Below are 23,350 nucleotides of genomic sequence, written 5' to 3'. Positions count from 1 at the left end.
ACCTCTTCTGTCATTTCTTGTTTTCATGGAAAAATCTTTTAAAATTCTAATTAGTGGTTTGTTTAAGTAAAAGCCATTTTTCATTGGCTACTTATAAAATTGCCTCCTATAGTTTTGAAGCTTGACAATAATGTGTATGGGTAAGTTGAATTTGGGATTTACCATTGTTGGTTTTCTTCCTATGAATTCTATTGATTTAAAATGCATCCATCATTTTTTAGCATTCCTGCAATATAGCAGTCAAATTATTTTCTTTTGTTTTTTCAGTTAACCCAGTGCTTCTAAATTTTCTCTTTTTGCTCTTCTCTCTACATTTGCCATTTTTGTCCATTTTTTTTCTAAGTCTTTTTTCAGTTAAATAATTTATTGGGCTTGTCTTTATGTTTCCTTTGTTTCTGCTATTCTGTCTTCCAGTAATAATTTATCCAATCTATTTTTGTTTGTTTACATGTTCAATGAATATTTCTGAACTGTTCTTTCATCATCCTATCCCAAGATTCTTTAGCTGCACTCAGCTCCTTTATTTAATCTTATGATATTTTTTGCTATTTTTTTTTACAGAGGGTGGGGAGGAAGGGAATGGGAGAGAGAGAGAGAGAGAGAGAGAGAGAGAGAGAGAGAGAGAGAGAGAGGGAGAGAGAGAGAGGAAGAAAGAAATTACAAATGAGAGGGAGAGAAAAAAGGAGAGGGGGGGAGGAAAGGAAGGAAGGAGGGAGGGAAGGAAGGAAGGAAGGAGGGAGGGAAGGAAGGAAGGAGGGAAGGAAGGAAGGAGGGAAGGAGGGAAGGAAGGAAGGAAAGAGGGAAGGAAGGAGGGAAGGAAGGAAGGAAAGAGGGAGGGAAGGAAGGAAGGAGGGAAGGAAGGAAGGAAAGAGGGAAGGAAGGAAGGAAAGAGGGAAGGAAGGAGGGAAGGAAGGAAGAGGGAAGGAAGGAAGGAAGGACAGAGGGAAGGAAGGACAGAGGGAGGGAAGGAAGGAAGGAGGAGGGAAGGAAGGAAGGAAGGAAGGAAGGAGGGAAGGAAGGAAAGAAGGAGGGAATGAAGGAAGGAGGGAGGGAGGGTAGGAAGGAAGGAAGGGAGGGAGGGAAGGAAGGAAGGAGGGAAGGAGGGAGGGAAGGAAGGAAGGAAGGAAAGAGGGAGGGAAAGAAGGAAGGAAGGAGGGAAGGAAGGAAGGAGGGAAGGAAGGAGGGAGGGAAGGAAGGAAGGAAGGAGGGAGGGAAGGAAGGAAGGAAGGAGGGAGGGAAGGAAGGAAGGAGGGAAGGAAGGAGGGAAGGAAGGAAGGAGGGAAGGAGGGAAAGAAGGAAGGAAGAGGGAAGGAAGGAGGGAAGGAAGGAAGGAGGGAAGGACAGAGGGAAGGAAGGACAGAGGGAAGGAAGGAAGGAAGGAGGGAAGGAAGGAAAGAAGGAGGGAATGAAGGAAGGAGGGAGGGAGGGAAGGAAGGAAGGGAGGGAGGGAAGGAGGGAAGGAGGGAGGGAAGGAAGGAAGGAGGGCGGGAAGGAAGGAAGGAGGGAGGGAAGGAAGGAAGGGGGGAAGGAAGGGAGGGAAGGAAGGAAGGAGGGAAGGAGGGAAGGAGGGAAGGAAGGAAGGAAAGAGGGAAGGAAGGAAAGAGGGAAGGAAGGAAGGAAGGAGGGAAGGAAGGAAGGAGGGAAGGAAGGAAGGAAGGACAGAGGGAAGGAAGGACAGAGGGAGGGAAGGAAGGAGGGAAGGAAGGAAGGAAGGAAGGAAGGAGGGAAGGAAGGAAAGAAGGAGGGAATGAAGGAAGGAGGGAGGGAGGGAAGGAAGGAAGGAAGGGAGGGAAGGAAGGAAGGAGGGAAGGAGGGACGGAAGGAAGGAGAGAAGGAGGGAGGGAAGGAAGAAAGGAAGGAAAGAAAGAAGGAAAGAGGGAGGGAAAGAAGGAAGGAAGGAGAGAAGGAAGGAAGGAAGGAAGGAAAGAAGGAAGGAAGGAAGGAAGGAGGGAAGGAGGGAGGGAAGGAGGGAAGGAAGGAAGGAAGGAGGGAAGGAAGGAGGGAAGGAAGGAAGGACAGAGGGAGAGAAGGAAGGAAGGAAGGAAGGAAGGAAGGAAGGAAGGAAGGAAGGAAGGAAGGAAGGAAGGAAGGAAGGAAGGAAGGAAGGAGGGAAGTAAGGAAGAAAGGAAGGTGGGAGAGAGTTCTTTGGTTTGCTTGTCTCCTTGAATGCTTTTTTAAAAATTAATTTGGAGGATTTCTGGTCCTGATGCTTTAGAGTGAGCATTTAATTGCCTTTGAATATTGAGGAGATCGCTTTCCTTTGGAAAGATTCCTTTTGCTATCTCATTGCAGTATCTTTGTTAGTTAATTCTTTTGGAGAAACTCTGAGTGAGTGAAGGTTTGCATCTGATAAACGAAGGTTCTTTCCAGTTTCCTAATGTAGAGACTATCCTCAGGAGCTCAGCCATTAGTTTGTTTCCATTTTTAATGACCTTGGCACTGGTTCACTTGGAAGGCTTGTGTATTGGCCAGTGAAGAAAGGTATAATTAGTACAGAAAGCAGTCCCTCAAAGTCGGACCTACACACTCCATCCTGCAGCGTGAGTTGGTGGAAGTCACAATGTCAGGCAGAATTGACAGGGTGTATCAATTTTCATTTCTCCACCGAGATCCACAGTTCTTGATAATATGTATCATTATTATTATTATCATTCCTGATCTTGGGCAGCTAGGTGGCACAGTGGATAGAATACTGGTCTTGGAATCAAGAAGGCTCATCTTCATAAGTTCAAATCCAACCTCAGACACTTACTAGCTGTGTGACCCCGGGGCAAGTCATTTAACTCTGCTTGCCTCAGTTCCTTCATCTAAAAAATGAGCTGGAAAAGGAAATGGCAAACCACTCCAGTATCTTTGCCAAGAAAACCCCACAGGGGGTCAGGAAGAGTCGGGCACAACTAAAAAAAATGGCTGAAATTTCTACATTGCTTCAAAGTTTGTAAAGCACTTTACATGCATCGTATCATATGAGCCTGACAACAGCCGTGTGAGGTGGGCACTGAAGGGATTTTTAACCAACCCTCTTTTACCACCCAAGGAGACAGAGGTTCAGAGAAGTTACTTGACTTGCCTCTGGTCACTCAGCTAGTATCAGGGGCAGGATTTCAACTCCTGTTTCTTCTGACTCCAAGTCTGAAGAGTGCTTCTATATGGTGGTGCCCAAGCATGAGGGAAGATTGAAGGGAAAGGGAAGACGCCTTTACATGCCAACTACTCTGTGCCAGGCACTGTGCTAAATGGTTTACAAATATTACCTCATTTGATCCTCACAGCAAACCGTTTAAGGTAGATGCTACTATTCTCCCCATTTTATAGACGAGGAAACTGAGACAAATGGAGATTAAGTGAGTTTGCCAGGATCACACAGCTAGGAAGTGTCTGCAGCTGGATTTGAACTCAGGTCTTCCTGACTCCAGGCCCTGTGCACTATCCAGTGTGTCACCTAACTGCCTGCATCAGGGATTTATTTTTTAACCCCCAAATTTCCCGTGCCTGATTTTCAGGACCAGTGAGAGGGATCAATTATCCCTTTGAAGGGTGGGGAAATGGAAACTTTGATGGCTTGAAAGAGATCTCTAGATCACCAAGAGATATAGGCACTCGTAATGTTTGATCCTTTAGGCACCATGAATCTCTGACTATTATGGCCCTGGAAGGACAGCTTGGACTCTGCTGAGCTTTGTGAAGTGGGCAGTTTCTCCTGCCTGGATGGGAGCCCTCCTTTAAGGTTCTCAGCATCAGGGTCTAGCCCCTGGTCTTTAGCACCCTAATCTTATCAGTTTGAACAGAAGTTCCCAGGTCTGTGACCAAGGTTCCAAGATAAGAGAGTTTCCCACTTTCTATCTCACTGCTGCATGTTAGCATGATGCATGGAATTTGGGGGAATTTCAACTGATGTGGTGTCCCCTTCAAATGGGGCTGAAGTAGAGCTAGGGGACAGCAGTGGGGCTGCCACTGGCCTCCTCTCAAGGGAAAATGTGGGTGAATTCTGGTGAATCCAAATACCGCCATCCCGCCAGGGACCAACCTATCTCACGCCATGCACCTCATCCTTATTCCAGGCTGGGCTGGTATTTGGGGCCAACAATGAACCTCAAGCATGCTGTGATGATTTCCTGGTGATTTGGGGGCAAGGGGGGAATCATTTAACTGAGAAAGATACTCAGTGACCGAATCCTAGAACAATTCCCAGACAAACAGCTAAGACTTCCAGAGAGCTTTATTCCAAAGGCCTCAGAAAGGTAGATGTTCATTTCTAGATATGTCACAAGCTAAGTTAAACCAACCTTTTGCTCTGTTATGACACTGAGTGTCACTGCTGGGGGTATTGTATGAATTCATAGCATAAATTGGGCTTAGCCTAAGCTCTTTCCAGGAACATCTGGATTTTGGAGGACAGGGCTCTGGTCTGGGCTACTAGTGAGCAGAGAATTTCTAATGACCTGGGCCTTCAGGTCAGACATAGACCTAAGGCCCTAGTTTGCTCTCTAGGCAGACAGGCTGGGGCCCTTGGGCCTTGCATCCTGCTGACCTGAAGTTTGTGACCCTTGAGTACCAGATCCCACTGTACCTCCAGATGCCTCATATGATCTTAATGGTCCTTCTGCCTTAGTCCTACTGCTAGAAGACAAGCAGAGATTAGAGGAGGAGAGGACTAATTGGAAGGGATTTTTGAGAATTCAATTAAGAAAACTATACAAAGAGTAGATACAGACTAAAGAAGAGACACGTGGCATCTTCTCTATTTAAAATCACACTGCTGGCAAAGGGCTGCTGTTTAAAAGCAACAAGCAACCAAAATCCATCCTTCACTGAGGACAGCTCACTGGGAGGGAATGTGCTGAGGGCTTATCTCTGTACGTACCACAAACTGTTGTTTAAGGTATGGACCCACAGACTGCCCCTGAGTAACACTGCTTTGGGTCTGAATTGTCCTTTTCGTGATCATTCCACTCTTTATTCCATCCCATTCCTTCTGCCTCCCACAATTGCTTCCCACATATCATTCCTTAGCAGCTATGGGAGTGCCAGGACACATAAAACATATTCATGGGAATCACTCAGCTAGAGTGCAGGTGGGTTATTTATCCCCATGCCTCTACTATTTAGAAGAAAGGGGCTACAGATGTGTATGTTCTCCTCTGAGAAGAGGATAAACATTTCAGGATCCCTGCATTGAGAAGAGAGAACTCTCACAACACCCCATAGCTATCTCTGGAACTTATCCTAAGTTTGCCATGTGCCTGGGTTCCATTTGTACCAACCAAAATGTCCAGCTTTTTTGGATCTGAAACCTTTACTGAAAAGGTCTCAGCACTGTTTCTAAGAATTCTTCTGAAATCCTCTAAAACCTTGATGGTCTCTTGGGACATTCCACTGCTGAGTGCAAAGTATTTTGGTCAACTTTCAGGTATACAGCCTACAGAGGCAGTGAAGTCAGCTTAGAATAGAATTGTTGTTGTCATTCAGTCACTCCAGTCATGTCTGACTCTTCATGTGACCCCATTTCTTGGCAAAGATACTAGAAAGGTTTGCCAGTTCCTTCTCTAGCTCATTTAAAGTTGAGGAAACTGAGGCAAACAAGGGTTAAGTGACTTGCCCAGGGTCACACAGCTAGTAAGTGTCTGAAGCCAGTTTGAACCCAGGAACTCTTCCTGACTTCAGGCCTGGTGCTTTATCCACTCCACCACTTAGGAAGCTGCCCCTCAGATTAGAACACTAAATGCCTAAATGAATGACTACAGCCAAACAAGACAGGCTCCAACTGTATGATGGGGAAAGCTTCATTCTTGATGCCCATGAGGAAAGCTGGCATAAATTCCTTGACTTAGGATCACAAGATCTAGAGTTAAAAGGTATCTTGAGTTGTTTGGTTGTTTTTCAGTTCTGTCCAGGTCTTCATGACACCATTTGGGGTTTTCTTGGCAAAGACACTAGAGTGGTTTACAATTTCCTTCTCCAGCTCATTTTGCAGAGGAGAAAACTGAGGCAAACAGAGTTAAGTGACTTGCCCAGGGTCACACAACTAGTAAGTATCTGAGGTGTGATTTTAACCCATGAAAATGAGTCTTCCTAACTTTAGGCCTGGCACTCTATTCCCTGTGCCTCCTAGCTGGCCTGAAAGGTATCTTAGAGATTGCCTAGTTCAAGCTCGTTTTTCAGATAAATAAAGTAAGGGCGAGTTAAGTGATTTGCCCAAGATGACCCATGAAAAAGCTGGGATCCTCTCACTCCAGATTTCCAGTACACAATACTGCCTTGTCACAGGCTAGCTCAGATTGCCAAGCTCTGAGCCAATTCCAGATGTAACTTTTATTAAAAAGAATCAACAAAGCATTTCAAAGTCATTCAAGTTAATGTTCTTGAAATCAAGAAGTGTCATTGTAGAGGTCACAATAACTATAAACAGAAACAGTGTGGAGGATGAGAGCTGAGATTCTTTAGGCAAAGGCTGAAAAATGTGGTTTTCATTTACCAGTAAAAGGCCATGACTGCCAAGATCCCAATCCATACTGGGCACTTGGGGTTTCCTGGTGGCAAAGACAGAAAGAGTGCACGTGGAGACAGGCCTCTTTAGAATGCCATGCTTCGGGGCCAAGACCAGGGGTGGAAACAGAGCTATGGAACCCCTATTTTAGCCGCTCCCAGGCCAGCCTCTTCATCTCCTCAAGTGCATGAGGCCTTTTTGCACTGACTTTTTTTCTAGGTTTCCTTTTCAGTTGTAGGCAAGAATTAAATTGCCATCCACAGGACTCTTTATTTAGAGGCTCTGTGTCCTGGGTGCTCCTCTTTCCTTCATTTGTTCCCAATTTCATTGGGGGCAGTGAGGGTGAGGGGAAGATGCTCTTTGGTAGATAGTGGAAAGAATACTGAATTTGGAGTCAGTGGACCTGAGTTCAAATTGTGGCTTTACTATATGTCACCAAATGGAACTGGGGCAAGTCATTTAATCTATTTGATTGGAAGAATTTTTTTTTTAATTTTCTCTTGCCCTCAGTTTCCATTTCTGTAAATGAAATGTTTGGGACTAGCTAATTTCCAAGGCCTCTTCCAATTCTAAATCTGTGATCCTTTTACTGAGGAGTTGGGAAACATGAAATTTTGAAGGCAGTTTCAGGTTCAATGACTTTTTTGGCAGGACTTTGTACAAATTTAAGACCTACAGAGTGTAGGAAAGGATAAAATAGCAGACTTGTTTACTGATTCCCAGAATAATTCCATCTATAGTCTCCAAGTTGTGAATGAGGAGTTGGGGCAAGGTAACAAAATCTGTTAGGAATTAACCACTACTACATTGTATTTCTCTAGCTGCAATAGGCAACTGGAACAAGGACATATGAGAAATCTAATGGGGGGCAGCTAGGTGGCACAGCGAGTAGAGCACCGGCCCTGGAGTCAGGAGCACCTGAGTTCAAATGCAGCCTCACATACTTGACATATTTACTAGCTGTGTGACCTTGGGCAAGTCACTGAACCCCAATTGCCTTGCTTTGCACCCACCAAAAAACAACAAAAAAAGAGAAATCTAATGATGGGGTCATTGGCCCCAGAAATGACTGTTGGTTAAAAAAAAAAAGCAAAAACATAAAGTCCATTTACAAAGGAACACGGGCCCTCTGAGTGAAAGTTTTGTTTCCAGTTTGGGTAAATCAGGTAGGAAGTAGATTTATTATTTTAAAGACAAAAAATTCACATTGAAAGGCAAGAGTATTACGTAATGGAGAAAATGCTAGACTTGGAGTCAGGAGACCTGGATGCAAATCCTACCTCAGCTACATATCAGCCATGTGACCCTTGGTGCACACGCACACACACACACACATACATGCACACATACACACTTTTATTTTGCAAATTGAGAATTAAGGTCTAGTTCACTAAACTGGGGAAAATTAAAATGACTCAGGAAATAAGCACCAAAGGTAGGATTAGAACCCAGGGCTTTTACCTCCACAAATAGTTGTCTTTCATCCTTACCAAGTCATTTATTTTTTTCATCTGTAAAATGGACATCATAAATATCTGTACTCCCTAGCTCCCAGAATTATTGTATGGAAAATACTTTGCAAACCTTAAAGCAGGCTATAAAATTGAGAGTTCTTATTGCTGTTTTTCCCTGGGGTAAATAAAAGCTGCCCATTTTCTTCATCCAGACCACCCAGCTACAATTCTAATCAGATAATAATATACCATTATCTTTGTAGTTCCTAGATATCAGTATCAGCCATGGCCCCTAAAAGCCAACTTAAGAAATGAGTGTCCTGGTATTAGATATCTTGCTAGTAAGTGATATTTTTTGGTGGAAGTTATTAAGACCTTCTAGCCTGCTTCAGAGTTCTTAACTTTTCTGTGTCATAGACTCGTTGTGAATCCTGGTGAAGTCTATGGACTCCTCAAAATAATGTTTTTAAATGCATTTTTAAATTTTATTCTGAACATAAGAAATAAAACAAGCATTTCCATAACATAGTAGAATTTTTAAAAAGATGATTGTACATGAAATTACAAATCCATTATGTACAACTTGCTATTCCTTTTAAATATATAATAAAGTTATCATGTAGCTTTTTCTTCTTTTTTTTCTCCTTCCCCTCCCACCCTAGAGATGGCTACCATTAGACACAAATATGTATAAATACATGTAAAATCATTCTATGCATACTTCCATTTATCAGTTCTTTCTCTGGATACAGATAGCATCTTCTTTCATACGTCCTTTGTAGTTAATCTGGGTATCTATAGTAGTCGAAATGACTTAGCCACTCAAAGTTGATCTTAAAACAGTATTGTTGCTACTGTATACAGTGTTCTCTTGGTTCTGCTCATTTCATTCTTCATCATTTCACACGAGTCTATTCACGTGTTTCGGAGATCATAGAGTTCATCATTTCTCACAGCACAATATTCTTCCATCACAATCATACACCACAACTTATACAGCCATTCCCCAATTGATGGGCCTCCCTGCAATTTCCCATTCCTTGCCATCACAAAGAGAGCTGCTATAAATGTTTTAGAACATGTATGTTCTTTTCCTTTTTCCCTAATCAGCTTTGGAAACAGACCTAATAGCGGTATTGCTGGGTCAAGGGATTTAGGCAGTTTAATAACTGCTTTGGGCATAATTCCAGATTGTTCTCTATAATGGTTGGATCAGTTCATAATTCTGCCAAAAGTGAATTAGTGTCCCAATTTTTCCACATCCCCTCCAACAAAAAGCCCCAAGGCTGCTATGAAAGATGTACCAAAGGGGAAAAAAGAGCTTACATAATGGGCAGCACGAAAGAGATAGTGAGGCATAATGGATAGAGGGCTGGCCTTGCAATCAAGATGATACATTTAGACGTCATAGCTATTTAACCTCTCAGTACCTGACTGTAAGTTACAGATGCCAACCTGCACCAGGGGAAAGAGTTCCCCTACTGGAAGTTTTCTATGCCGATGAAATCGTAGGTCTAGACCAAAAAAGAAAAAAGTTGTGTAATGTGCTTTGCTTTCTTAAAGTGGAGTGCACCTACACATACATACACATACATAGATATATATACACACCTACACATATATATTTACACACACACACACACACACATATATATATAATACAATCTTGGACTTGTATTGTGAAAATTGTTTGTGAAATTGACTTAAGAACAGGAGAGTGAAAGAAGAACTTCAATGCTTGTGATTTTCAGAGTCACAGTTCTTCCCCTCTTTCCCACCTTGTTCCCATAAGGGCCCAATGAGCTTTCCCAGTTCACTCCCAAAACGTAGATTCCCTGGTTCGCCTGTGCCTGCCAGAAAGCAAGGCTAGTCCATTAGAAAACTGAAAGCGTGGGTGCTGGATTTAAGAGTTGTGCAGAGATTTTAACCTTTCTTTATAGATGGAGAAAGAGTCAAGGAGGAGATTTGTGGCATGCTAAATCAATGAATGAGCAGCATGAGAAAGAAATAAAGCCTAGATCTTATGCCCTACTACCCAAGACATTGTACTCCCTTCTAAAGCCCAGGTCTACCATGGGCAACTCAGTTCTGAACAGCAAGAGATGGGCGTGAGTGCAGGCAGGAGCCCTTTGGCTGTATGGTATTTACCCCCATTAGAGTTCCCAGCCTCCAACATGCTGCTATTTTAGGAGACAATGTTGGTGTCCTGCCCTCTGAAACAGAGTCATTATGGCCTGAAGACAGAAGGCTAGTGACTATGCAAACAATTCAATGTGACAAGCATTTGTTTTTTTAATAATATTTTATTTTTTCTAATTACACGTAAAGACAATTTTCAATATTCTTGAATTCTTGGGGAAAGCTTAGAACTTGGTCAGATATTGAAGATATCAAGGTCATCCACTGCATCTCCAGACTTTGCCAGGCATCTTGACTTTTGTCTTGCCACTGGACTTCCATGACTCTGGAAGAGAGAGTGAGGTGGAGGACTTTGTACAACTCTGCCTCACTTAAATCCAATTCACGTGCAAGTGAAGACGTTACCCTGTGATGTCACTGGTCCTCTTCAAAAGTGTGGGACAAACCACACTCAGGTAGCGTCTGGACATTTGAGTCTTGATTCTATTATGTTAGTTTGTATCTCCACCCTGGTATTCAATTTGATTCCAAACACCTACACCCATACACACAAACACACACACACACACACACACACACACACACACACACACCCCTGACACTCATGGCTCAAGGCTGATGCAGACTAATCCTATTACCTGGGTATTAGTCCTAGCACCTAAGAAAGTAATGGGGAGTAGCTGAGGTAACTTTTAACCCACATCCTCATAAAAATATTTACCAATAAGGATTGTCTTACCTTTGCCAGGCGAGGTCCAAATGATATACTGCCAGGCCAATCTTCTGATTCTGAATACCCACCTGAGTTTAAAAAACCCTATTGGCCCTCACTCAGGATCTTTGGACGTTGAGAGAGGCCATTGACCCAACTTATTGGTTGTTGCAAGACTAGTAAATTGACCATGTTCAGGTCCCTGGCTTTGCTGAGATATCCAGAGGCAACAGCAATTCAGGTCATTATTAATAAACCATTATGTTACCTTGGAGAAAGTCAAGCCTCAGTCTCATTTTACTCACCACAGGATCAAATGAGATTACATTTGTAAAGCACTTAGTCCAATGTCTGCACATAGTAGATTCCATATAAATGCTCCTTTTCTCCTCTTCCTCTTTAGGTACAGATTCTGTCTTGTTTTTTGTTTTTATTATTATTATTTGTATCACTATCACTAGCACGGTGTTTGGCACATAGTCAGCACTCAGTGAATGGTTTTTACTCATTCTAAGAATTGTGAGATTGGTCTGAAAAAATGCTTTGGAGCGTTCAAAGATTTCAGAACTCTGATCGATGTGGTGGCCAATTGTGATTTCAGAGAACTCAGAATGAAATACGCCTCCCAACTCTCTACAAAGAGGTAGTAAGGCCAGAAGTGAACATACTTTTTCAGATATGACCAAGTATTGATTTATTTAATTTAACTGTACTTGATTTCTTATTTTTGGTGGGAAGGGTTCTGATGGAGGAAGGGAAGCCATTGGGAAGTGACACTAATTTAAAAAAAAAGATTGTGAACTAAAGATTGATAAAAAGGAAGAAGAGAGAAAGAAGCATTGATAGAATACTAAAAAAAAATCAAAACCAGATTGTGAAAGGTGTTAAATACCAAACAAGAGTTTGTTCTATATCTTAGAAGCTATAGGAAGCCAATGAAGCTTTTTGAGCAGGAGAGTCATATGGTCAAGTCCATGCTATAGGAATATTGATTTAGCATCTGTGTGAAGGGTGGATTTTAGTAGGATGAGGCTGAATGCAGAAATATCAATTACGACAAGAGGTGATAAGAGCATCTTTGGACAACCCTCTTTAAAGCATTATGGCAGTAGCTGAACAAGAATCTCACAGAATGAGAAGAGCTGGATGAGTTGAAACCTGAACTTTTGGAGAGAATTCCCTGTACTGATGGTATCTTAGATCCAATAAAGCCAATGCCATAGTGCTTTTCAGAAGATGAGGAGCTCCAGGCAGTGGGTATTCTTAACACAAAGCTAAGTGAATTACCTTCTTCAGCATTCTTTCTCACTCCACCAAGCCCAGGATCTGCACCCAAAAACCCCTACGGCTAAATGCTTGGCAACTTCTCAGTCACATGTTATGTTTACAATCTGAAAAAGATCTGAAACATTCTGTCTTGCTCCAAAGGGAATGAGCCGCCACTTGCCTACGTTGTCAACAATGAATTGCTTCCCGACAAGAGAATCTTAATTCCTTCCCTGGAATAGAGGCCCATAATCCCTCCATCTAATGAATTCTTATTTGTTGCCTCCAAGTTTCAAATCAAATGCCAACTCCTTTATGAAGTCTTCTCTGATCACCCCTTTCTGTGTTGACATAGCATTTTGTACTTCTAGCATTCATGGATATGAATAATGATCATCTGTGTCATAATACAGTATTATCTCTCCTGCTAGTCTCTTAGAGGATTATGTGATCTTTATCATTGGATCTCCAGTATCACCTACTTATAAGAGGTGCCCAATAAATATTTGTCGAATTGAATTGGACACACATATATCCCTCTTCCTATAAGTGTGACTTGGTACATGTTTATTCTTAAGATATTAAGGTCAACGAAATTAATTATGTTTGGAGAATTTAATAATGTCTTGAGATGACTGGAGACAATCTTGGGAGTCATGATGTCCACTATGGGGGCCATGGGATATTGAGCTGGAAAGTTCCTTAGAGGTCATCTTAGTCCACCCCCCACACATTAGAGATGAAGAAACTGAGGACCAGAGAGGCCAGGAATTACGCAAATTTCCATAGGCCTTAAGAATCAGAGTTGGGAGTCAAACCTAAATCTTCTGACTCCTAAATCCAGTTTTACTGCACCATGCTATGCTGCTTATATTCTCCAGTAAAGTTTCAACCCCTTTAGCAAATGTTCTGCTGCAGAGTTGGTTGGAAGCAGAGACCCAGACATCTTCAGTCAGTGAAAATAAACTAAAAAATCCTAGGCAGACCGACTCTGTGAACAACTTTGCAAGAAAATCTGGGCGTTCCTCAGTCTCTAGAGCACCTTGTCCTCCTCTTCAGTTCTCCCCACCTGACCACTTCAATTCTCCATGAAAGATTTTCATTTCCCCTCTCTTCCCCTTCCCTCCCCCCCCACAATGTAGAATATTTCCCAGGAATCACCTCCAGGGCATTAGAGTTCTTGAATAGCGTTAGAGTAGAGGAGATTTGGAGTGAGTCCCCTGAGTCACTCAGCCGAAACATCAGATGGCCAGAGTCAAAAGTCTTTGGACTGAAAATGTGTAAGGTTTGAGTTCAACAGAAGCAGTCTGCAGAGGTGGCAGAATATTCTTTGAGAAGAGAAGGTGGGTTTGGGTTGATGGGAGATGTCTATAGCCAGGAGAGAAGGGTCCAGGCTAAAATCCCTGACTAGATTGTTCCAGTCACATCTTCAAGGGCCTGAGGTTTTTGGTTTTTTTCAACCTCATTGAGATTTGAGTCACCAGGGGATGTTGCCCCCAAAGGGGAAGTTGCCTTTTTAAACAAATTTTTCCACTTAGGTTTAAAAAGAGTTTGAAATGTCTTTTCTTTGACTTATTCCATGTAGGGCAATCTCTGGAGCATTTTGGATTATCTTTGATGACCCCAAGAGTGAGGAACTGAAACTAATTTTACAAATTAGCCCAACTATAAGGGTGATGGGCATGTGTCATCCCAGCCCTTCTTTCCTTCTTCAACACCTTGGGTTCATTCTCTCTTGCCTTTTATTCTTTTATTCTATGGTCTTAGATTATACATTTAAAGAGAGAGTAAGCACAATTCTGGGAAGCCCTGCTTTGAGCAAAATGGAGATTAGAGTTGGGGAGGGAGTCAGAGAGAAAATAGGAGATAGGCTCTATCTGTGGTCTCTTAAAGAGATGGGAGATGAGGGAAGACAAGTTTGAGCTCAGGCAGGATCAGTACTTCACAGGTTTCCCATTTTGTTTCAGTTATTCTCTCAAAACAGGTACATAGCAGCATCTTAAGCATAGGACACATTGAAAGAATCACTGAATTTGAGTTGGAAGGTACTTCAATGGTCATAGAGTCCACCTCATATGTAGAGGGAAAGAATATGTTTTGAAGGGAAGGTAGAGGATTTCAGAGGGAACCTTCTCAAGATTCCCCTTGAAAATGGTTTTACCACTCTGATTAATGCAATGACTACCCACAATTCCATTGCAGACCATTGAGAAAGTGTACAACCTATCTCCTAACAAAGAGGTGATGAATGAGAGGTACAGAAGGAGACATACAGTTTTGGACACAGCTAACAGTGGAACTTGTTTTGCTTGGCTAAGCATGTTTGTTACAAAGATTTTATTTTTCTTTATTTCTGAGGAGGTGGCTGGGAGGAAGGGACAATAAATGCTTATCAAGTGAAAAATACAGAATAACAACATTTAAATGACTCTTCCCCAAAGAATCAATTAAAAATTCTAAAATCCCTAATTAATTGGCACAGATTTGTGAGAGTAAAATGTATTCCTTGAAAGATAGATAAATGAGCTGTCAAAAGAAGAAAAATATATGATCCATAATAACCACATTTTAAAAGGTTCTAATAATCAGAAGAATGAAAACTAATACAACAATACCTTCCATCCATTGAATTGCCAAAGATAGTTTAAAATGCTGAAATTCAGTACTGGTAGGTCTATGGAGAAATAAACCCAATACCGTATACTTGAAAGGCCGTATGTGTAATGGGTAGAGAATTTGCTTTGGAACCAAGAAAACCTGGGTTCAAGTCCTGCCCGTGACTCTTATTCTGTGGCCACAGGCAAGTCCCGCTATTTCTGGCAGCACTCTCTGTAAACTCCCAGAGTACAAGTTACAGAAGAGATGTTAATATGTATTGGTGGAAGAAGTTTCCATACCAGAAAATCCTGACATCAATGAAATCGCAGATCCTAACACACTCCCTCTAACAACAGTCAATAACAACAAAATACACTGTTGGAACCCAGGGTCATCCAACTAGGATGTGGCAGAAAAGAGACATCATGATTCTTCAGCCAAAAAATAACAAATGACAAAAACAAAGAAATATGGGAAGACTTTCATAAAATGATACATAATGAAGAGAGTAGACCCATAGTCTGGTATGTTATTGTTTGTCCTTCATTTTCAAAGAGGACCAATGAAATCACAGGGTGATGTCTTGACTTGCACACAAATTGGATTTAAATGAGGCAGAGTTGCCCAAAATTGTCAGCCTCACTCTCTTCCAGAGTCATCCAGTGGCAAGACAAAAGTCGGGAATGCGGTGGATGACATTGGCATCTCTGATGTCTGACCAAGCTCTAAGGGCTCCACAAATTGTTGTCATCCACCCATTCCTCCGGAGGCAATCTTCATATGCTTGGGGTAGATACCTCCTCAACTCACCAACAGGTTTGTGGCCTGTTGGTTACCCTCAATCTAGTTTAGTCTGTCTGCCTAGACGGTTTACCAGAATGTGGCCCTGGCACATCCTGCTGCTATGACTGGAATGATGACTATCAAAATAATAGTAGCAACAGTATCTAGAGAAACACACTTAAGAGGGGGGAGGGGAGAACAAATTGGAATTTTTTTTTTTGCTACTGTGTTAAAACTAATCTATACTTTTTAAACTAAACTATACTTTATAGTTTCATATTTAATGAGTTGTATTATATCCTTGTTCGTGTATTTGAAAGTTTGCTTTTATTTATGGTTACTAAGTATAGGATGATAATCTTTCAAAATATTGTAAAGGGGATTACTCCTAAACTAACTCACTGAGGATTTCAGAACAAAGGAGGGGACTTACATACTCTCAACCATATGTCTGTTCCCTCTTATGCCTGTCCCTGCTCCTGCTACCTGAACTATCCAGGTAGAGGTGCATCCTCTCCATTAGACTCGGCTAGTTCCTGAGGCTCGACCATAATATTGAGGATATAGGATTTTTATTAAAGAAATACATTATTTCTATTAAAGAAATAAATAGCACTATGTCCTAACACATATTGGTATGTTAAGTGATTCTAACCATCTCTTCCTACAGATCTGCTCAGTTTTAATCTGGGCCTTAGCGTGAAGATGTTTCATTGCTAGGCAACTGTCTTGAAACCCTTGGGTCCATTCTGGTAATTCAACAACATTTAACATGATTTGTCTCTCTGTTTGGCAGTGGAATATAGTGTGTGATGAAAACTGGAAACCCCCACTCACAACCTCATTGTTCTTCGTGGGTGTGCTGATGGGATCCTTCATATCAGGACAACTCTCAGACAGGTAAAGAGGGCCCATCTCTAGGCTTGAGGACATCCTTAATTGGTCAACTTTGTCAATATCCAGAGGACTAGGGCTAGTTTTGTTCTCTAACCCTGACTAATGAATGCCATGATAGGCTCCCTGTGGTTGACTCACTGATTGACAAACAGCAAACAGGCAGAAATGAGGCCTTTCTCCATAGTACCTCCAAGCAGACCTGAGGGTTGTGAGGGCTAACCAGGACAAGGTAAAAGGCAGAGCCCCTTACCCAGCTGTCTCTTGTCTCTGCCCTTGTGTAGTATAGGTGTGATGTTGCTTAGAGATAGGGAGCTGGCCTCTCATTCCCCAGTCCAAAAGTTCCACAACGATAGCAGGCCCACTCACTCCTATCCTGAGAGACACCAAAAGTCAACAGAATTTTCACCTGTGCCCTCTGGCCACTTTACAGTCTTCCCAACTTCTTTCTTAAACTACTCTCTACTGAGATAGATAAGACAGAGTCAGGAGGAATACAGCATTTCCTCCAAGACTAGAGCTTTGGTCATTAATTACCAACAATTCAATCCCCAGCTCCTTCAGAGAAATTACAAAAGTTCAATAGGTCCTGGAAAAGAAAAAAAAATGGAATAATACTAGTGGTGGTGGTGGGCAAGTCCAGTAACCCACCCTCTTCTCTGAAGGCCAGTCATCAACATTTTGTTGAAGGAATTTGCTCAATAAAAATCTTTATGCCTTGTTCATTCCAAAGACAACAAATTGAAAACCGAGCATGAATTAATAATGGAGCACGCAACCCGGTTTTTCTTTAAGAAATGAAGAGGCACCTACTTAGCAGGAGGTCAGCCACTGCTTTGAGTTAAACAGAGTACCAAATAAACCAATATCCGCTTATGAGGTTTGGCTGGGATTCAGAGAAGACTTTGCTACTGATGACCTGGGGATTTTCCTCCATGGTGATGCGGATAAATGTTCATGAGAACTGCAGGCAGCCTTCAACATTAATTCCAGAGGGCATCAAACACCCCAGCACAGAGTGACTTTTCCTCCTGGCCTGTGAACAAAGATGGACCCTTGTTTCTGACCAAAAGAAGTCAAGGTGAAAGGAGATGGAGATTCTTGCACTATGCATCTCAGTACCTGATGTTGCCTGAAGATTTTAACAAAATACTTAGAGGAAGAAAGAGGTTTCAGCACTGATGGTATGACGAAAACCTTGAATTTGTATAGTGCCTCACACTTTTCAAAAACCTCCCTGTGCATCGCTTTTTATTATCCCCACCTGAGAGATTCAGAAACTGAAAATAGAGAAGTAACTCGTCCAGACTCACACAGTTAATTAGTGACTGAGTGATTAGTGACTAATTAGTGGCGAGAACACGGGTCTAGTGACTGACCTGGGTAGTGTCCTGTACTTCATAAACATGTAACTTTCTGACGTTTAAAGAAGTGTCATGTTTTGTCGCCTTCGTCCAGGGCAGTCATCTGGTAATGCTAAACCTCAGCTGGGGAGACTGGATATATGCCCTATTTCTTTCTTGCTACCCCTCCTCGCCAGCCTGCAGCTGCTGCTGCTTCCTCTGGTTCTTGCAGACACTTAGTAGCTACAGTATCCTAAGCAGCCTGCATTTTGTTCAGGAAGAAAATTTTTTTTCTTCTAAATTGAGCTTTTTTAATAAAGGAAGGATTTAAACTCTGTTGCAGTCCTCGATGCCTCATTATGGAATGGATATGACCCAAGTTCTCAAAGGCTGCTTTTCCAGCCAGTGGGGCCCAAGTTCTGACAAGTTCTAAAGTATATGAGTCTAGTCCTCTTGAAAAACTTTGTTTCTATCATACAAGGACCAACTTAGCTAAGTTCAGACTCATGACCAAGTTGGTAAAAAAAAATTTTTTCTCTTTGGCCTTTTATCCTAACATCATATTAAAACAACAACCAATACGGGACTAGTCAACGCACATGGGCACCCAAGGCAGAGGATGGGTAGGCCCCTCGCTCTTATTCCCAGCCTCCTTCCTTTGCCCCATGGTCTCCAACCAGGACAATTTAGGTGGTATATGGTCGAGAATGTCAGTCACCTCTGTGATTCTGAATCTGCATGACTCTCTGGTGCCCAGGTATCATCCATTCACTTTAGAGACCATCTGGACCAATTTCCTCATCTCAGAGAAAAGAAACACACTCATTTAGGTCATAGTTCATGGAGGTAAACTCCCTTAGTTTCTTATCTTGTCAGAGAAATGAAACTTCCCTTGATATCGATGTTTCTATAAATGTATCATTATTTTATTTTTACATCAAATTGACTTCCACATTTATTCTTCCCTTATCAACTGAGTCAGCCCTTGTAACAAAGAATTTTTTTTTAATTGGGAGGGGGCATAAGCAAAACTAACCAACCCACTAACCAAACCAAACCAAACCTTGCAGTTCTCCACACCCATAATGCCCCATATCTACAAAGAAGGGAGGGAGATACATTTTGTTATCTCCTCCTAGATTGGTCATTATAATTAGGCAGTATTCAGTTTCAGGGATATTTTTGTCCTTTCTGTTGACATTTTTGGAATCATTGTGTGTCTTGTTTTCCTGATTCTGCTTAAACAAGTCTTAATGCTGATGTTTACCTGAACCCAGAGAATCTCTTAGTCCCTTTGAAAGCTGTGACATTTCTATAATCTGATGCTGGCCTTCTGTGTGTGTGTGTGTGTGTGTGTGTGTGTGTGTGTGTGTGTGTGTGTTTGCATTGTGTTTTCAAGGTTCGGAAGAAAGAATATCCTCTTTGGGACTATGGCTGTGCAGACAGGCTTCAGTTTCCTGCAGATCTTCTCCGTCAACTGGGAGATGTTCACTGTGCTGTTTGTCATCGTGGGCATGGGCCAGATCTCCAACTACGTAGTGGCCTTCATATTAGGTAGGCTGGTCCTGGAGAGATGGCAACAAGGGTCACGTGCTTCTCTTCTCCCTTCTTCCCGTTCTTCCTCCTCCTCTGCTCTCACTTATTCAATTCTTCCCAATTGCTTTCACAAAGGGTAAGATAAAAGGGTAGAGCCTCAACCCTCTAGAAAGCTACCAGAAAGATTCCTCCTGATGAAATGGGTAGCAGAAGTTCCGCTCGGTGGATAAGAGCTCTCTTATTCACCACATGTTCTACAGCTTAAAAGTTTAGACCAAACATATATTTTGTTATCAGTGATGGAAGTCGTAGAGAGAATTTTTTGTTCCAATCATAGAAAGTAGAAGAGGTCAGGGGGAAGGAAAAAAAAAGGCTTTATTTTGAGGATAAATGGAGCTTCATTATCAATGACATGCTTTATTATGTTGAACTTGGACAGACCACCGATCAAATATTGTTATTAGCAAAGGAAGCCACAGAGAGAATTTTTTGTTCCAACCACAGAAAGTAGAAGAGGTCAGGGGGAAGGAAAAAAAGGCTTTATTTTGAGGATAAATGGAGCCCCATTATCAATCAACACAGTTTATTATATTGAACTTGGATAGACCACAGATCAAATGACATCTCTGAATCATCATTGTCACACAAGTCAAGCCTGCTAAAAGTTGGTGGGTCAGGAACACTAATAGTAGTTCCATTCTTCCACACCAATCTTAAAGTTATCCTGCTATTTTTTTAAAATGCAAATTCTCAAATTGTGGGATGTATTCAAATGCTATGAATTCATGGGCTCAGCTGGGAGGCCAGTCTATTTATGTCTTGTTAAAAAACAAAGAAAGTGAGATGAGGGATTCATGAGGCCACCTGGTGTCATTCTAAACCTAGTCCTCTCTAACCTTCTCTTCCTCATGGCCCAGTTCTTAAATGCCAGAGATAAGGCCAGTCCCTCAGGAAAGGGTCCAATGGAAAAACTGCTACATCAGCCTATTCTGCAGTCTCTCACTTTATCTCCAGCAGGTAGGGTTGGGGGAGGGGGTGGCTAAGTAAGTGAAAGGAAGCACTCTACACTATTGGGAGAGGAGCTGGCATTTCCTGTGTTGCAACCCAAATATCCAAAGCAGCTTCTTGCTTCAGTTCTTCCACGTAGAGGGCAGCCTTTTGCATTCCTAAAATTGAGTCACTTTTTCTAGAGGGTTAATTTTGTCAAAGAATGGCTCTAACATTGACCTATTAAAATGTTATTCATTAACTTTTCTCTACTGTATTAAACCTATTATCCATCCTCATTGGGAACCTTATTAATTCTTAATTTTATTGCTGTCTCTTTCATATCACCTTCATTTCCAAGCATACATCACCTTTACCCTATCTAGAGAATAAAAAAGAAAGGTTGAAGAGGGATGGGAAGGGAAGAAAGGCAACAAAAATTCCCAATATATCAACATAGTCTGAATAAGTATATGCAATATCCCAACATGAGTTCCCCACCATGGCAAAGAAGGAAGGGAAATGTATTTTCCCATTTGCTCTCTGGGGCCAAACTTAGCCTTTATAATTACACAAGTTTCAAATTGAAAGTTTTTTTAAAACTTTATTTCTATTTACATTGTTGCAGTATAGTCACCAGATGCTTTTAACATTATCTTTTAATAAAACTGCTGTTCAGGGAGAAGGAATTCTTAATTTTAGAAATATATATCGTCCCCATCTCAGGATTGCCAACTGGGTTTTAAGTCACGCAAGAGCCTTTAATCAGCTTTAGTCAACATGGAGAAAGTTCTGACTCATAAAAAGAAAATAGGACAAGTCAGTAAGTTCAAGCTTGGGCAAAACGATTGATCTTGGACATTAACCCTCCCTCCTCCCAGAGATCTTTAAACCTGGTTGACTCTTGTCTGACATGTTTTCTTTGAAGTGAGTGTATTTACAACCTCTGTTTAGTGACCAACCAGATGTCACGCTCAAATTCCATTCCTTCAATCATTGATGAAGTGACCAGAGGTTCAGGCACTGAGAAGGTTCATGGGTCATAGTGTCAGAAAAGAAGCAAAGAAGAGAGAAAGTGGGACAGACAGTAGATAGGAGTGGTATACTAAAGGGGAGTGTCTGGCCTTAAGAGAGCCCAGTGGGACTAAGCATACTTTCTCCTCTCTCTGACCATCTAGCCTGATATTCTCTTCATATATCTCTTCAGATATATCTCTTCTGGCCACATATCTCTTCAGATATAAGCAGATTTTGCCCAAGGGCTGAAGGGGTCACAGGTGGGGGTCACTGCCCGGTTGCAATATACAGTTCTCTTCTAGCACCATCAGGTCAGGAGACAATGTTGAGCTGGTTCAGTAGCTTAGAACAGTCATTTACAACTTTCAGGTCTACAGATAAACCACTTTCCAGCAGTCCCTGCAAAAAAAAATTAAATAAAATCACAGTAAATTCATAGGAGGGCAATTTTTATTTTGGATGAAACTTTGGGGGGGTATTTTAAAAAATAATTACTCTACATCAGAAACAAAAACCTAGATATGCTCCAGTGCTGTAGAGAGCCCCTAGACCACTTAGAGGATTTATTTTTGTCAGGCTGTGCTTTTGTTAGGACTTGGTGGGCATAATTAATTTGAAGGTGATAGGTTTGATTCCCACATGGTTCAGTGGCCTTCATTCTGTTCCCTATATAGATCAGCTCTTAAACCTGGCCCCAGACTTACCCCAGGATAATTCCCCTATCTCTAGTTCCAAAAGTCCTCCATAACTCTGGCCAGACATCTCACAGACATGTGCCATTGAACATACGGAGGGCTGTTTGCAATAGTGTGAATGTCTCAAGTCACCCTGGGGCCATTGCTGGGGATCCAGCTCAGAGGGGAGGACTTATTGAAAGGCTGTCAAGATGTCATTTTTGTATGCAGAAGCCAGGGCTCTGCTGTTACTAAAGCCTAAGTCATATTGGGCTGGAGATGAAGAACAAAAATATCATATCCTCCAAATCCTCCAAAAAAGGCAGGGTTGGAGAAAAATGTTTATTAAATCTTCTTCCTGGCAGGACGTTAGGGCAGTTGTACCACCCCCATTGTACCCTTTTCAAGAAGAGAATAGGCTTCCAGAGTGATTCCCACCTCTTATGCCCCATAAGAAATACCTGAAGTTGCTAATCTCTCCAGTTATTTTGGAAATCCCTGTGGTGAAAGGAATTCAGTAGAGATATAACATATTTCCAGGTCTGGATAGTCATCAAAATATCAAGGACTCCTGCATGTGAAGAAGAAACAGAAGAGGTCATTCAGTCTAGGCTCCTGCCTCCAGGAATGACCTCATGTCAGTCAACCCCCAAGAACAGTGGCTGTCTTCCTAGAAGTGGCTGGCCCTTCCACGAGTCTTTAGTGGACTGTCCTGGGGTGAGATATCCTTGTGCTTCTTTTGCCATACAGTCAGCCTGTTCCTTTTTCTTCCATGGAGGAAAAGGATGAGGAACCACTGGTCTTTAAGGTAACACTTCACCTGCTTGAAAATTTGAACATCTCCCTACAGACCTCCCTTGTCTACTTCTACTCTCAAACTTTCCTCATAAGTCTGATTTCCTCCCTTTCGTCATTTTGGGAGCTCTTTATCCAAGTCCTATCAAAGTCCCTGTCCTCCTTAGGTCTACTCACATACTTCATTCTTTTATCAAGTCATTCAACAAGCAATTTTTGAGCATCTGTTTTGTATCAGGCATTGTGCTAGGCACTGGGGTTACAAAGACATCAATGAAGCAGTCCCTGATTGCAAAGAGCTGACATTATATCATGGGCAACATCAGAAAGACAGACAAGTGAATATGAACTATATGCAAAGTCGATGCAGAGTAATTTGGGGTGGCGATAGTAGCAAAGGAGAGATCAGTAAAGGCTTTCACAGGAGGTGGCATTTAAGCTGAGCTTGGAAGGATACTAGGGATTTTTGCTTACTGCCATTATTCAGTGGTTTTTTAGTCATGCCCAACTCTTTGTGACCCCATTTGGGGTTTTCTTGGCAAAGACACAAGAGTGTTTGCCATTTTCTTCTCCAGCTCATTTTACAGATGAGAAAACTGAGGCAAACAGAGTTAAGTGATTTGCCCAAGGTCACATGGCTAGTAAGTCTCTGAAATCGGATTTGA

General features: G+C 41.9%; 1 protein-coding gene across 2 annotated transcripts in view; it reads left to right on the top strand.

The window, feature by feature from the left end:
• Positions 1 to 23,350, top strand: part of SLC22A4 (solute carrier family 22 member 4) — an 81,349-nt gene that overhangs the window by 20,763 nt on the left and 37,236 nt on the right. For both annotated transcript variants that reach the window (XM_036751972.1, XM_036751973.1), the window contains exons 2-3: positions 16,236 to 16,339; positions 19,076 to 19,230. In XM_036751972.1, the coding sequence (XP_036607867.1) occupies positions 16,236 to 16,339; positions 19,076 to 19,230 (259 nt within the window). The remainder of the gene's footprint in view (positions 1 to 16,235; positions 16,340 to 19,075; positions 19,231 to 23,350) is intronic.

The sequence above is a fragment of the Trichosurus vulpecula genome, chromosome 3 (assembly GCF_011100635.1).
Source record: "Trichosurus vulpecula isolate mTriVul1 chromosome 3, mTriVul1.pri, whole genome shotgun sequence".
In the NCBI taxonomy this organism is placed as follows: Eukaryota; Metazoa; Chordata; class Mammalia; order Diprotodontia; family Phalangeridae; genus Trichosurus; species Trichosurus vulpecula.
Note: the sequence above shows the minus strand (reverse complement) of the source record. Positions and strands in the feature narration are given on the sequence as shown.